The following is a 14,662-nucleotide window of genomic DNA, read 5'->3' on the forward strand; positions in this document are numbered from 1 at the left end:
CTCATAGGTGGGAACTGAACAATGAGATCACTTGGACTCGGGAAGTGGAACATCACACTCCGGGGCCTATCATGGGGAGGGGGGGGGGGGGAGGGATTGCATTGGGAGTTATACCTGATATAAATGATGAATTGATGGGTGCTGACGAGTTGATGGGTGCAGCACACCAACATGGCACAAGTATACATATGTAACAAACCTGCACGTTATTCACATGTACCCTAGTACTTAAAGTATAATAAAAAAAATAAAGTCAGAACACTAATAGAACTGAATAGAAAACCTAGAAATAAGCCCAAATACCTACAGCCAACTTATCTTCAACAATGCCAACTAAAACAAAAAGAGAAGAACATAAACCCTATTCAACAAATGGTGCTGGGATAATTGGCAAAGTCACGTGCAGGAGAATGAAACTGGATCCTCAACTCTCACATTACACAAAAATCAACTCAAGATGGATCAAGGACATAAAACTACAACCTGGAACCTTAAAAATTGCAGAAGATAATATGAGAAAAACCTTTTAGACATTGGGTTAGGCAAAGGCTTTATAACCAAGAACCCAAAAGCAAATGCAACAAAAACAAAGATAAACAGGTGAGACTTAACTAAAGAGCTTCTGCACAGGAAAAGGAACAATTATCAGAGTAAACAGACAACCTGCAGAATGGGAGAAAATCTTCACAATCTATACATCTGACAAAGGACTAATATACAGAATCTACAGGGAATTCAAACAGATGGGCAAGAGAAAAAACAAACAATCCCATAAAAAAGTGGACTAAGGACATAAATATACAATTCTTAAGAGAAGATATACCACTGGCCAAAAAACATATGAAAAAATGCTCAACATCACTAATGATCAGGAAAATGAAAATCAAAACCAAAATGCCATACCACCTTACTCCTGCAAGAATGGTCATAATCAAAAAATCAAAAAATAATAGATGTTGGTTTGGATGGGGTGAAAATACTTCCCTACAGTGCTGGTAAAAATGGAAACTAGTACAACCACTATGGAAAGCAGTGTGGAGATTCCTTAAAAAACTAAAAGTAGAACCACCATTCAATCCAGCAATCCCACTACTGGGTATGTACCCCGAGGAAAAGAAATCATTATACAAAAAAGATACTTGCACATGTATGTTTGCAGCAGCACAATTTGCAATTACAAAAATGTGGAACCAGTCCAAATGCCCATCAATCAACAAGTGAATTAAGAAATACCACTCAGTCATGATAAGGAATAAATTAATGGCATTCCCAGCAACCCAGATGGAATTGAAGACTATTATTCTAAGTGAAGTAACTCAGGAATGGAAAACTAAAGATCATATGCTCTCTTCATACGTGGGAGCTAAGCTATGAGGATGCAAAGGCATAAGAATGATACAATGGACTTTGGGGACACAGGGAAAAGGGTGGGAAGGGGGTGAGGGATAAAAGACTACAAATTGGGTTCAGTGGATACTGCTCAAGTGACGAGTACACTGAAATCTCACAAATCACCACTAAAGAATCTACTCATATAACCAAATACTACCTGTTTCCCCCAAAACCTAAGGAAATAAAAGTATACAAATAACCTATGGCATTCTTCCCAGCAAAAATAAAATAAAATGAAAACTCAAGTTTATGTTTTCCTCTCTCCTTTTGGCAGGAAAAGTTTAGGTATGTTTTTAAATAATAACTTTTTTCTTTTTCTGAGACAGGGTCTCCCTTTGTTGCCCAGGTTGGAGTGCAGTGGTGCAATTATAGTTAACTACACGTTAACTACAGCCTCAAACTCCTGAGCTCAAGTGATCCTCTGCCTCAGCCTCCTGAGTAGGTAAAACTGAAGGCACATGCCACCATGCCTGGCTAATTTGTTTAAATTTAACCTTTTTGTAGAGATGAGCTCTTGCTATGTTGACCAGGCTAAAAATAAACAAATTTTAATTCACTTAAATATTTCTAACACTTTGGACATTCATGAAAACAGCTCCATCTATGTTGTGAGGTAATGGGATAATATGGCAGCGTAAGTTTGAATAAAAATATTCAACAACACCTTAGGAGAAAAGTATAATATGCTAATTATAGATACATCACTAAAGAATTGTCTGGGTTAATACCATTAATTATATTGAAATTAAACTTTGATACACATGTAAATATAGGTCCTAAATTTAGATTAAATATAATAGATTGACCACAAATTTATTTCCTCTGCCCCTGCAAGTCTCATTAGTCATACATAAAATACTGGTTACAAACAGGATCAGGACAGAAGGTTGACAGAGATGATTTTTAATAAATGCTGGGACATAAAAAGCACATAAAGGAGTGGTACATAACACAGAAGCACAACTTTGGTCCCTACAGAAAGTGACTGGAAGAGAAGCAAGCCAGTTTGTCTTGCAGAACTAAAGGCAGGCTGTGAACTTAGAGGCAAATGGAACTTTGGAAGGTAGTGGTAAAATGTAAAACAAAAGCCAGCAAGGTCAGAAAATCTGTGGTTAGAGCCCCAAGTCCACCTGTCTTCCCATCTGATGAGAAACTTAGATGTGTGTTCTCTGGATATACCAAACCTGAGAATTTCTAGGTTCAGAAATACCATGGCTTAAACCTGAGATATAAAGAAAACTGTACACCAAAAACAGAACTCCAACTTGCTTCCCTAACTCTGCTTTTGGAAAGCAAGTAGACATTCTTTTACTTCCCAGGCAGAAAATTGGGAGATCCTTTCTCAGAAGAATCTGAACTGGATCAAGTAAAGATCCCCAGATAATACACTGAAGTCCCACAAATGAAAAGTTAGTTTGGCTTCCAAAACCTCACACTGAGTGCCACCAGTTAACAGAAGTCCTGCTTCCAAATAAAACCAGGGAACACCACACATTGGAGGGAAGCCTCCAACAAGACAGATCAAAACAACAGAAAAAAGGAATTCATGGACCAGTCAAAATCAGGAGCAAAACTTAAAAAAAAAAAAAAAAAAAAAATCTGAAACCACTGTGAGAAAAGATAGAAAATTCAATAGAAATATTACAGTAAAAAGTCACAGAAGTTGAAAAAAAAATCGAAGGGGAAAAGTTAAAAACCAATGCAGGTATACTGTTCTAAGCAACCTAGCATCTGAATGACGAGACTGTCAGAAAAAAAGGAACACAGAAAATACAAAAATTCTCAAGAAGAGAGTCTTGAGACTCTCTTCTTGAGACTTCTTGAGTCTTCTTGAGTCTTCTTGAGACTCTCTTCTTAGTAGCCTCAATAAAATGAAAAGATTCCTACCAAGCTGTTATGAAATTTCAGAATCTCAGTGAGAGAGAAGCTTCTAAAAAGCTTCCACAGATACATAAAATCTAGTTATAAATAATGTATCTCACAATGGCAGTAGAGTCAAGAACAACACTGTAATGACAGCACAATTGCAAAATATCTTCAGAACCATAAAGTTTAGATTTAAGCTAGAAGTTTACTCTATATCAAAAAGGAGGGGTTTTAAGATTGGCCAGATCTCTAAACATCTCTGCCCAGGAAAATGTGCTCAAGTACAACTAAAAAGGTTAACAGGACAGCAGGAAACAGAATCTAGGACTCAGGTGATCCCACGTAAGATGGCAGCTATGTGAGATCCCAAAAGACTTTAAGGAGCTAGCACAGAAAAGCAGACATTGAGCATATCTAGGGAAAGCCATTCTATATTGAACTAGGATGACAAAATGCCAAAGAAAGTTGACCCCAACCCCCGGCAAAAAAAAAAAAAAAAAAAATGGAACAGATGTGTTTTAGCAGATGGAAAGTATCTTTGAAAGGCATAGGATAAATGCTACAACACTTGGGGGAAAAACAGCTGTCAGAAAAGAGGCAAACAAATATAGTCAGAAAATTAGCTTCATGCTAAAAAAAAAATGGATGTGAAAGCAAACAGACCAGCCAGGGGCTACTTATTGCATTTGGCTGGGTAAAGTAACATAGGCTAGGGAAAAATAGGTGATCCAGAAAAAGTGCAGAAATGCTCAGATTTCAGAACTGTTTCAGAGAAAGAATGAAGGACATATAATGCAGAGGCAAGTGAAAACACCATATGACTTAGCAGTGAATAATATTTGCATAGTCATAATCATGTAAATATTACTGATTTAATTAAAAAGTGTGCTACAATTGGAAGAAACAGACGGAGAAAAATAAGGTCATGGTGTAGTGAGGAAGGTATGCTTTCACCTGCTACGACAAAGTCAATAGACAGTGCTGACAGCTATTCTATTTTTGTTATTTGTTGTTCTGTATTTGTTATTTTGTTATGTTATTTATTAGCTATTCTATTTTGTTATTTGATTAAAAATATGATTAAATATTTAAGGCGGATCTTTATATCACAACCAGACTATTAAAATTTAACTTAAACGTCAGAAATTCTTAAAAGGTGGACACACTAAGCTGAAGAATTCTCTGGATATTTTGATACTTAGGAAAATACAAAAGAGGTCCATGCTATCACCACTGGGTCCCCATTATAATTCAAGAGAGACATTTTATATCAAACTATCAATTTCTTAACTTTTGACTGTTTACGTACATGCTTTGTATAGTTGCTTTTCTTTTTTCTTGTACTAAGAATGAAAAAAAAAAAGGTCACTTCTGACACAAATACCATAAAATAAGAGTAGTAGTTAATGTCTTACTAATTACTCCTAAATAAGGAAAATTCCATTTTAAAAAATTACTTTCAAAAATTTATATTTAAATTATCTGGTATGATAAATCTCATACAGTAAAATATAATAACTTAGTTTTACTTTCTGACCTAGTTCACTTTTTGTTTCCATTACATACAAATAAAAGAACCCTTATGTACAAAAGAAAAGAACAAAAAAAAAAAAAGGGCAGATTAAAAAGTTAGTTAATAAAAAAGTTTAACTGTTGCATATATGAGCCATAAGTATTTTCTCATTCTGCATTTACACTTAGCTTACTTTATTTACCAGAATCTAAGAGTTAACATCTCTAAGAACTACTTTCTGGCCAGGCACCTATCTCCAGATGCACCAGAATCCCTGTAAGCATCTCAAACCACACTTAATGGTCATCTACTAATATGTCACTAAAAACAAAACAACTGGAAAGTAACCTGTCTTAAATTTAAATTTTAAAATGACTATACAAACCTGATTGGACACGGTGTCTGCACCACAAAAAAATCATTTTTTCTAAAAAAGAAAAAAAAAAGGCCAGCATAATAAAAGCTCCAAGAAAACTTGGGCCATGCTTTGTTTCCTACACTGCCTCCACCTTTGATGCTGGAAGGGCCTTGCAGGCAAACATTCCTACCACTGAAGAGTGAGGGACATGGAATAGCTTTGGTTTTACCTCTTCCATGCTCTCTATGTGTGAGAAGCCCATGGCTCTGGAAGGAACTGGGAAAAACAACTCTGATATGGTTTGGATATTTTCCCCCCTCCAAATCTCATGTTAAAATGTGACCCTTAATGTTGGAGACAGGGCCTAGTGGGAGGTGTTTGGGTAACGGCGGTGGATTCCTTATGAATGCCTTGGTGCCATCCCCATGGTAATAAGCAAATTCTCATTCTGGTAGTTTAGGAGTGTGGCACCTTCCCTCTCCCTGCCTCTCCCTTCCTTTCTCACCATGTGGAACCACCTACTTCCCCTTCGCCTTCTATCATGATTGTAAGCTTGCTGAGGCTCTCACCAGAAGCAGATGTTGAAGCCATGCTTGTACAGCCTGAAGATCTATGAGCCAATTAAACCTCTATCTGTTATAAATTACCCAGCCTTATGTACCTCTTTTATAATAATGCAAAAATGAAGACATATTCTAACCAGAAATAACGGACTCAAGACAGGCAAAGTTTACTCAAAGTACAAAAAGAAAGGTTACAAACTCCCATGTTTTACTGTGCTACATTACTTCCCATATTATTATAGATCCTCACTTGTATTCTTGCTGCTTAAATCAACTGGAAAACTTGGCTGTGTATGGCTTTTTAGCAAACAAACGAGGATTTAACATAACATTAAGGAAAATAGGCCGGGCGCGGTGGCTCAAGCCTGTAATCCCAGCACTTTGGGAGGCCGAGACGGGCGGATCACGAGGTCAGGAGATCGAGACCATCCTGGCTAACACGGTGAAACCCCGTCTCTACTAAAAAATACAAAATCTAGCCGGGCGAGGTGGCGGGCGCCTGTAGTCCCAGCTACTCCGGAGGCTGAGGCAGGAGAATGGCGTAAACCCGGGAGGCGGAGCTTGCAGTGAGCTGAGATCCGGCCACTGCACTCCAGCCCGGGCGACAGAGCGAGACTCCGTCTCAAAAAAAAAAAAAAAAAAAAAAAAAAAAAAAAAAAAAAAAAAAAAAAAAAAAAACATTAAGGAAAATAAGCAGAAGTAGGGCATGTTTAAATTTACATTACATCAGATGAAAAGCTTAATAACTTAAAAGTTTCAAGAAGCATAAACTTGGATGTGATAAAACGCATGTGATCAGGGGACTGTGCAAGAGGAGGCCAAAATCACAGATTCAATCTCTGGTGATGAACCACTATGGATGGTTTTTTTATTTGTTTAAATGGAAACCAAGCTGAAGCCTGAGTTCTATCTTTAAAATGTACTCTTTGGAGCAAGGGAAAAGGGGCAAAAAATTATAAATAAAGATAAATCTATGACTCCTCCACACGACAAATTGTGTTGATAAAAAGATGGCAAAATGTATAAACAAAAGTTTACATGATTTCACTAACACATAATAACTAAAAAAAGCATATCACATATTAAAATAAGACAAGTGAATATGTGGAAAGTTGAAAAAATTAAAGCAATATGAGTTTCTAAATACTTTCTATAATACATCTGATCAAACAACAAGAGTTTTGACTCTTTTTCTTGGCAGAAAAAACAATGTTGTCTCACCATCTGTTTGAGATTTTCTCAGGAATATTGTGCTTGCCTTTGGATGGTCAGAAGAGTTGGACTCCAAAGGTATATCTATAGAGGGAGAGGAGAAAAAAAGATGTGATCATTATAAAAATTTATCAACTCATTTATTTGACTGCCACATTTAGGCTATTTCACTACCTTTACTAATGAATATATAGACATAAGATGAAGCCAGGCAAGATGGTACACACCTGTAGTCCCAGCTACTCAGTAGGCTGAGATGGGAAAATCCCTTGAGCCCAGGTCAGGAATTTGAGGCCAGCATGAGTGACATAGTGAGACCTTCCTTTATTTAAAAAAATGTAAATTTGCCTTTAAATTGTGTAAAATCGACTGCATACAATAAAACAAGATGGTAGTATGTTTTAAAAGACAGGTCTATTTTATAGACAAAATATAAGATGTATTCTGGAGTTTTTTTTTTTTTTCATTTTAAAAAAGTAAATTCAGCATATCTGTCTCTTCCATGTCATTCTGAGGACATAGAACCTTAGTTCTGTTGAGTAGCTGTCTTCCATAGTCACGTGAGATCTCTAAGTCTTCATTTCTTCATTAGCAAAACATAGGGAGAACGTATATAGGCCTTATTTGTATTGCAAAGGGCCAAATGAGACATACATAAACTGTGCTATAATCCTAAAGAATGACAATAAAGAGCCTTTTTTGGGCTCTCATCCAACACTTCCCATCTATTAACTGGTGAGTAAAATCACTCAGAGGCTTTCCTTATACCACCAAGTGGAGTATGTTTACACAAGTAAACATACTTTGTGTATAAAGGTGTAATGAATTAATTCACATATTTGTTTATTCTAAATTCTTAAATATCTTGAAAAATGAGTATAGTACTCCAAGTTACAAAGTCACACTCACCATGAGTCTTAATTATTCTACCTCTGAAAAAAATAAGAGCCCAACCAAAGTGTTTTTTTTTTTTTTTTTTCACTTTAAGTTCTGGGATACATGTGCAGAACATGCAGGTTTGTTACATAAGTATACATGTCCCATGGTGGTTTGCTGCACCCATCAACCCATCGAGGTTTTAAGCCTCACATGGATGAGGTATTGTCCTAATGATTTCCCTCCCTTTGTCCCCCACCCCCCGACGGGCCCCAGTGTGTGATATTCCTTTCCCTGTGTCCATGTGTTCTCATTGTGCTTTTTGCTTAGGATTGTCTTGGCTATACGGAGCCGAAACAAAGTTTAAATGGAAGAGCTATAAGACATTTCCTCTACAGTAATAAATCTCTGGTATTCAAATGAAACCAAAGAGCCAATGGATTTAATATCTTTATGATACAATGTTTTCTATTTGGAAAAATTTACTTTTTATTCAAGAACCATATTGTTACCCAGAATTCTTTTCACTTAGATTCATCTCGTTGCAAAACTTTAGAGGCAAACCAACTGTTTTCTCTTTTCTACCCCCTCCCATCCCTCTGCCTCTCCCAGCAGTGTAGAGACTGAAAAACTCCAACTTTCTTATCTTTGAACAAGATGCTATTGTCAGGAGGGGGAAGGACAAAGAGGGAGCCATGGCAACAAACAGTCTTACACAGGCAAGGTCTAACATTTTAACCTTCAATCTTTATATTACACATTCAAAGTCTACATTTACGTTTTACGTCTTTTGAAAGTTTTGACCACAAACAAACTCCACCTCTCTTTTAGAACAAGGAGGTAAATAATGTCTGTTAAGTCGCCAGACTTAATTAATCTGGAGACACATTTTGTGTTAAAGTAAGAATTTTAAAGTAATCAGAGCCACATAGGTAAACTCCTTGGGGGAACCCCCTCACACCCATTTTTCTGCAGCCCTGGCCATGACATTTCACACCTTTCCCAATTATTTTAAGCACCCTCCATTTTCTTTCCTTCTATGTTCAAATTAGTTAGAAGAAAGCAAGCAGCTTCTATCACGGTGACTTAAAGCAACCCATACAGTCTCTCCTATGGCAACCTGCATTCTGATTTTAAATAAGAAATCCCCAAATATTTCAATATAAATTGTCCTGAGATTTAGCTACTTTAACAAAGGAAACAATTAGGCACTTACCTGGTTGCTTCACTTAGGTACCATCTGGATAGGTACAAAGAGAATGGGATGGGTACTGGAAAGTTGGGATATTTGAGTTTTTATTGAGAAAAGGTCACTTCTGATCTTCTGATACAAATACCATAAAATAAGAGTAGTAATGTCTTACTAAACACTCCTAAATGAGGAAAAATTCCATTTAAAAAATACTTTCAACAATTTATATTTAAATTATCTGGCACGATAAATCTCATAAAGTAAAATATAATATCTTAGTTTTACTTTTTGACCTAGTTTACTTTTTGTTTCTATTACATACACATGAAAGAATCCTTGTGTACAAAAGAAAAGGGCAAAGAAAATGAGGCCAGATAAAAAAGTTAGCTAATAAAACAGTTTAACTGTTGCATATATGAGCCATGAGTATTTTCTCATTTACCAGAATCTAAAAGTTAACAGCTCTAAGAACTACTTTCTGGCCAGGCACCTACCTCTAGATGCACCAGAATCCCTGTAAGCATCTCGAACCACACTTAGTGGTTATCTACTAATATGTCACTAAAAACAAAACAACTGGAAAGTAACCTATCTTAAATTTAAATTTTAAAATGACTATACAAACCCCGATTGGGCATCTTATCTGCAGCACAAAAAATCATTTTTTTCTAAAACAAAAAACAAAAAACAGGCCAGCATAATAAAAGCTCTAAGAGGAATTGGGCCATGCTTTGTTTCCTACACTGCCTCCACCTTTGATGGTGGAAGGGCCTTGCAGGCAAACATTCCTACCACCGAAGAGTGAGGGACATGGAATAGCTTTTGTTTTACCTCTTCCATGCTTTCCATGTGGGAGAAGCCTACAGCTCTGGAAGGAACTGGGAAAAACAACTCTGATATGGTTTGGGTATTTTCCCCCCTCCAAATCTCATTTTAAAATGTGACCCTTAAATATTGGAGACAGGGCCTAGTGGGAAGTGTTTGGGTAATGGCGGTGGATTCCTTGTGAATGGCTTGGTGCCATCCCCATGGTAATAAGCAAATTCTCATTCTGGTAGTTTAAAAGAGTGTGACACCTTCCCTCTACCAGCCTCTCCCTCCCTCTCTCACCATGTGGAACCACCTCCTTCCCCTTTGCCTTCCATCATGATTGTAAGCTTGCTGAGGCCCTCACCAGAAGCAGATTTTGAAGCCATGTTTGTACAGCCTGAAAATCTATGAGCCGATTAAACCTATTTTTGTTATAAATTATCCAGCCTTAGGTACCTCTTTATAGTAATGCAAAAATGAACACAAATTCTAACCAGAAATACCTGACTCAAGACAGACAAAGTCTACTCAAACTACAAAAAGAAAGGTTACAAACGCCCCTATTTTACTGTGCTGCATTACTTCCCATTTTATTATAGATCCTCACTTGTATTCTTGCTGCTTAAATCAAATGGAAAACTTGGCTGTGTATGGCCTTTTAGCAAACAAATGAGGATTTAACATAACATTAAGGAAAATAAGCAGAAGTAGGGCATGTTTAAATTTACATTACATCAGATGAAAAGGTTAATAAGTTAAAAGTTTCGGGAAGCATAAGCTTAGATGTGATAAACTCATGTGATCAGGAGACTGTGCAAGAGGAGGCCAAAATCACAGATTCAATCTCTGTTGATGAGCAACCATGTTTTTTTATTTGTTTAAATGGAAACCAAGCTGAAGCCTAAGTTCTATCTTTAAAATGTACTCTTTGGAGTAAGGGAGAAGGGGCAAAGAATTATAAATAAAGATAAATCTATGACTCCTTCATCACATGACAAATTGTGTTGATAAAAAGATGGCAAAATGTATAGACAAAAAGTTTACATGATTTCATTGACACAGTAACAATTAAGAAAAAGTATATAACATATTAAAATAAGACAAGTAAATATGTGAAAAGTTTAAAAAATCAAACCAATGCGAGTTTCTAAATACTTTCTATAATTCATCTGATCAAACAACAAGAGTTTTCACTCTTTTTCTTGGCAGAAAAGACAATGTTGTCTCACCATCTGTTTGAGATTTTCTCAGGAATATTGTGCTTGACTCTGGATGGTCAGAAGGGTTGGACTCCAAATGTATATCTATAGAGGGAGAGAATAAAAAAAGATGTGATCATTTATAAAAATATATCAACTCATTTATTTGACTGCTGCATTTAGGCTATTTCACTACCTCTACTTTTATTCTCATCCATTGAAATAAATGTATAGACATAAGATGAAGCCAGGCAAGATGGCACATGCCTGTAGTCCCAGCTACTCAGGAGGCTGAGATGGGAAAATCCCTTGAGCCCAGGTCAGGAATTTGAGGCCAGAATGAGTAACATAGTGAGACCCACCTTTATTTAAAACAAAACAAAACAAAACAAAACAAAACAAAAACATAAATTTGTCTTTACATTGTGTAAAAATCGACTGCATAGAATAAAACAAAATGGCACTATGTTTTAAAAGACAGGTCTATTTTATAGGCAAAATATAACTTAAATGTATTCTGAGAATGTTATTATTTTAATTTTTTTAAAATTTGTTTATTTTTTATTATACCTTAAGTTCTAGGGTACATGTGCATAACGTGCAGGTTTGTTTTTAAAATTTTTAAAAAGTAAATTCAGCATATCTGTCTCTTCCATGTCATTCTGAGGACATAGAACCTTAGTTCTGTTGAGTAGCTGTCTTCTATACTCATGTGCGATCTCTAAGTCTTCATTTCTTCATTAGCAAAACATAGGGAGAACATATATATAGGCCTTATTTGTGTTGCAAAGGGCCAAATGAGACATACATAAACTGTGCTGTAATCCTAAAGAATGACAATAAAGAGCCTTTTTTGGGCTCTCATCCGACACTACTCATCTATTAACTGGTGTGTAAAATCACTCAGAGGCTTTCCTTACACCACCAAGTGGAGTATGTTTACACAAGTACTTACATGTTTTGTATATAAAAGTATAATGAATTAATTCAAATATTTGTTTATTCCAAATTATTAAATATCTTGAAAAGTGAGTATAGTACTCCAAGTTACAAAGTCACATTCATCATAAGTCTTAATTATTGTACCTCTGAAAAAAATAGCCCAACCAAAGTTGTGTGTGTGTGTGTGTTTTTTTTCACTTTAAGTTCTGGGATACATATACAGAATGTGCAAGTTTGTTACATAAGTATACACGTCCCATGGTGGTTTGCTGCACCTATCAAGCCATCATTGAGCTTTTAAGCCTCACATGCATCAGATATTTGTCCTAATGCTCTCCATCCCTTTGCCCTGCACCCCTCCCAATGGGCCCTAGTGTGTGATGTTCTTTCCCTGTGTCCATGTGTTCTCGTTCTTTTTGCTTAGGGTTGTCTTGGCTATAAGGAGCCCAATCAAAGTTTAAATAGAAGAGCTATAAGACATCTCCTCTATAGTAATAATATCTCTGGCATTTAAAGAAAACCAAAGAGCCAATGGATTTAATATCTTTATGATACAATGTTTTCTATTTGGAAAATTTTGTTTTATTAAAGAACCATACTGTTACCCAGAATTCTTTTTACTTAGATTCATATCTTTGCAAAATTTTAGAGGCAAACCAACTGTTTTCTCTTTTCTACCCCCTCCCATCCCTCTGCCACTTCCAGCAGTATAGAGACCAAAAAACTCCAACTTTCTTATCTTTGAACAAGATGTTATTGTCAGGAGGGGGAAGGACAAAAGGGGAGCTATGGCAACAAACACTCTTACACAGGCAAGGTCTGACATTTTAACCTTCAATCTTTATATTACATATTCAAAGTCTACATTTATGTTTTATGTCTTTTGAAAGTTTTGAACACAAACCATCCCCCGCTCTCTGTTAGAACAAGGAGGTAAATAATGTCTGTTAAGTCACCAGAATAAATCTGCAGACACATTTTGTGTTAAAGTAAGAATTTTAAAGTAATCAGAGCCTCATAGGCAAACTCCTTTGGAGGAACCCCACACACACACACTCATTTTTCTGCGGCCCTGGCCATGACATTTCACACCTTTCCCAATTATTTTAAGCACCCTCCATTTTCTTTCCTTCTGTGTTCAAATTAGTTAGAAGAAATTAAGCAGCTTCTATCAAGGTGACTTAAAACAACCCATACAGTCTCTCCTATGGCAACCTGCATTCTGATTTTAAATAAGAAATCCCCAAATATTTCAGTATGAATTGTCCTGAGATTTAGCTACTTTAACAAAGCAAACAATTAGGCACTTACCTGGTTCCTTCACTTAGGTACCATTTGGATAGGTACAAAGAGAATGGGATGGGTACTGGAAAGTTGGGATAGTTGAGTTTTACCTGAGAAAAGGAAGAGAATATTCCAAAGAAGCCTCAACAAAGTCCCACAGGTAGTAAACAGAGCTACAGACAAGAACAGCCATAAACAAATGGTCCCATGCCAGAATGGGAGAATGAGATGAGGGAGAAAGAACTGGGAGTTTGGGAGGGAAGGAGAAAAGAAACTGGATTCTGTGGGGAAAGACTAAGGGGTGGGAATGCAAGGCAAAGCCAGCTTTTGTTCCTGGCTAGCCCTGGGAAAGCTGGCTACAGGCAGAAAGGAGCCTGAGGTTGTAGATGCCTCCCAGAGGACCCTGGTGACAGCAGCAGCCAGAAGTGTGCCAAGGGCAGATGGCACCCATCACCTCCTTACATTCAGGCATCTCCCGTTCACAGATGTAGTGCACTTGGAGGCCCTCACTAGCTTCAAAAGTCACCTCACCAGGCTCTACAGCAGCAGCCACAGGCACTCCTGCTATCATGTTGCTAGCTGCTGCCTCATAGATCGCAGACCCACAGGGACATACTGACCCCTGGTGCTGGTCCAACTCAGGGCTGGTCCTGGGACACACACAACAGGTCAGTATGTTTCCCATGGGGTGCCTCTACTCCTGTCACCACCTGTGCTTCTGCTCACAGCTTTGGCCACACACTCCCATTACCCTAGGCCAAGACTATGCTGCACTTGCAGAGATGGTCTTGTCTGCTGCTCACCTGCTGACACTACAGCCCGGCCCCAGCCAGGGCTTGGGCCAATGCCCATACCCTGCCGCCTCCCATGAGTTGGCTTGTCTTGGAGGGTGAAGACCAGCTGTTTTATTTAATAGGTTATGAACCCAAAAAGCACTGAGAGACACAACTGCCTGAAGAGAGTACAGATAGAGCTCCTCCTCCTTCTGCAGTCACCTACAGACTGAAGCCCATTGGCCCAGGTGGGAGCCCAGGCTTGTGGCTCACAATGCCCCACCCCACACTTCACAATGCCCTCCCCGACAGCTCACAATGCCCCACCCTGGCTGCCCCACCTCCCCCACAGCTCAGAATGCCCCTGCCTGGGCTGCCTCACCCTGAGGTTTTTGATGCTGCTGCTCTCCTGGCCCCTTGTGCAGTGCCAGTTGGACTAAGGTTTTCATTCATCACCAGCTTCCTGAGCTTTTTAGTCCTAAGAAAAGCACAAGGTGGTTCCTTATTTGAAGCCATCTTCCTCTGAGTTCTATACAAACCCTCAGTTAGTAGAGTGGGTCCCATTAGCAACCAAGTTGAGCAACTTTTATTTGCTGACTGAATGTAGATACACCTGAATTGTTGACTGCTTTTGTAACTAAATACTCCTCTTTTGTCTTCCAATGAGTGGCCATTTTTGTCT

The 14,662-nt window shown here is 37.7% G+C and overlaps 1 protein-coding gene across 1 annotated transcript in view; it reads right to left on the reverse strand.

Moving 5' to 3' along the window:
* The window catches only part of LOC108536964 (cyclin-Y-like protein 2), a 29,316-nt gene extending 15,424 nt beyond the window's left edge, over positions 1 to 13,892 (reverse strand). Inside the window, exons 1-4 of the mRNA XM_017884067.1 lie at positions 13,670 to 13,892; positions 6,914 to 6,988; positions 5,270 to 5,405; positions 4,568 to 4,601 (exon numbers count right to left, since the gene is read on the reverse strand). Of these exons, the coding sequence (XP_017739556.1) occupies positions 4,568 to 4,601; positions 5,270 to 5,405; positions 6,914 to 6,988; positions 13,670 to 13,892 (468 nt within the window). The remainder of the gene's footprint in view (positions 1 to 4,567; positions 4,602 to 5,269; positions 5,406 to 6,913; positions 6,989 to 13,669) is intronic.
* Positions 13,893 to 14,662: the final 770 nt, after the last annotated feature.

The sequence above is a fragment of the Rhinopithecus bieti genome, unplaced genomic scaffold, assembly GCF_001698545.2.
Source record: "Rhinopithecus bieti isolate Rb0 unplaced genomic scaffold, ASM169854v2 scaffold_14821, whole genome shotgun sequence".
Lineage (NCBI taxonomy): Eukaryota > Metazoa > Chordata > Mammalia > Primates > Cercopithecidae > Rhinopithecus > Rhinopithecus bieti.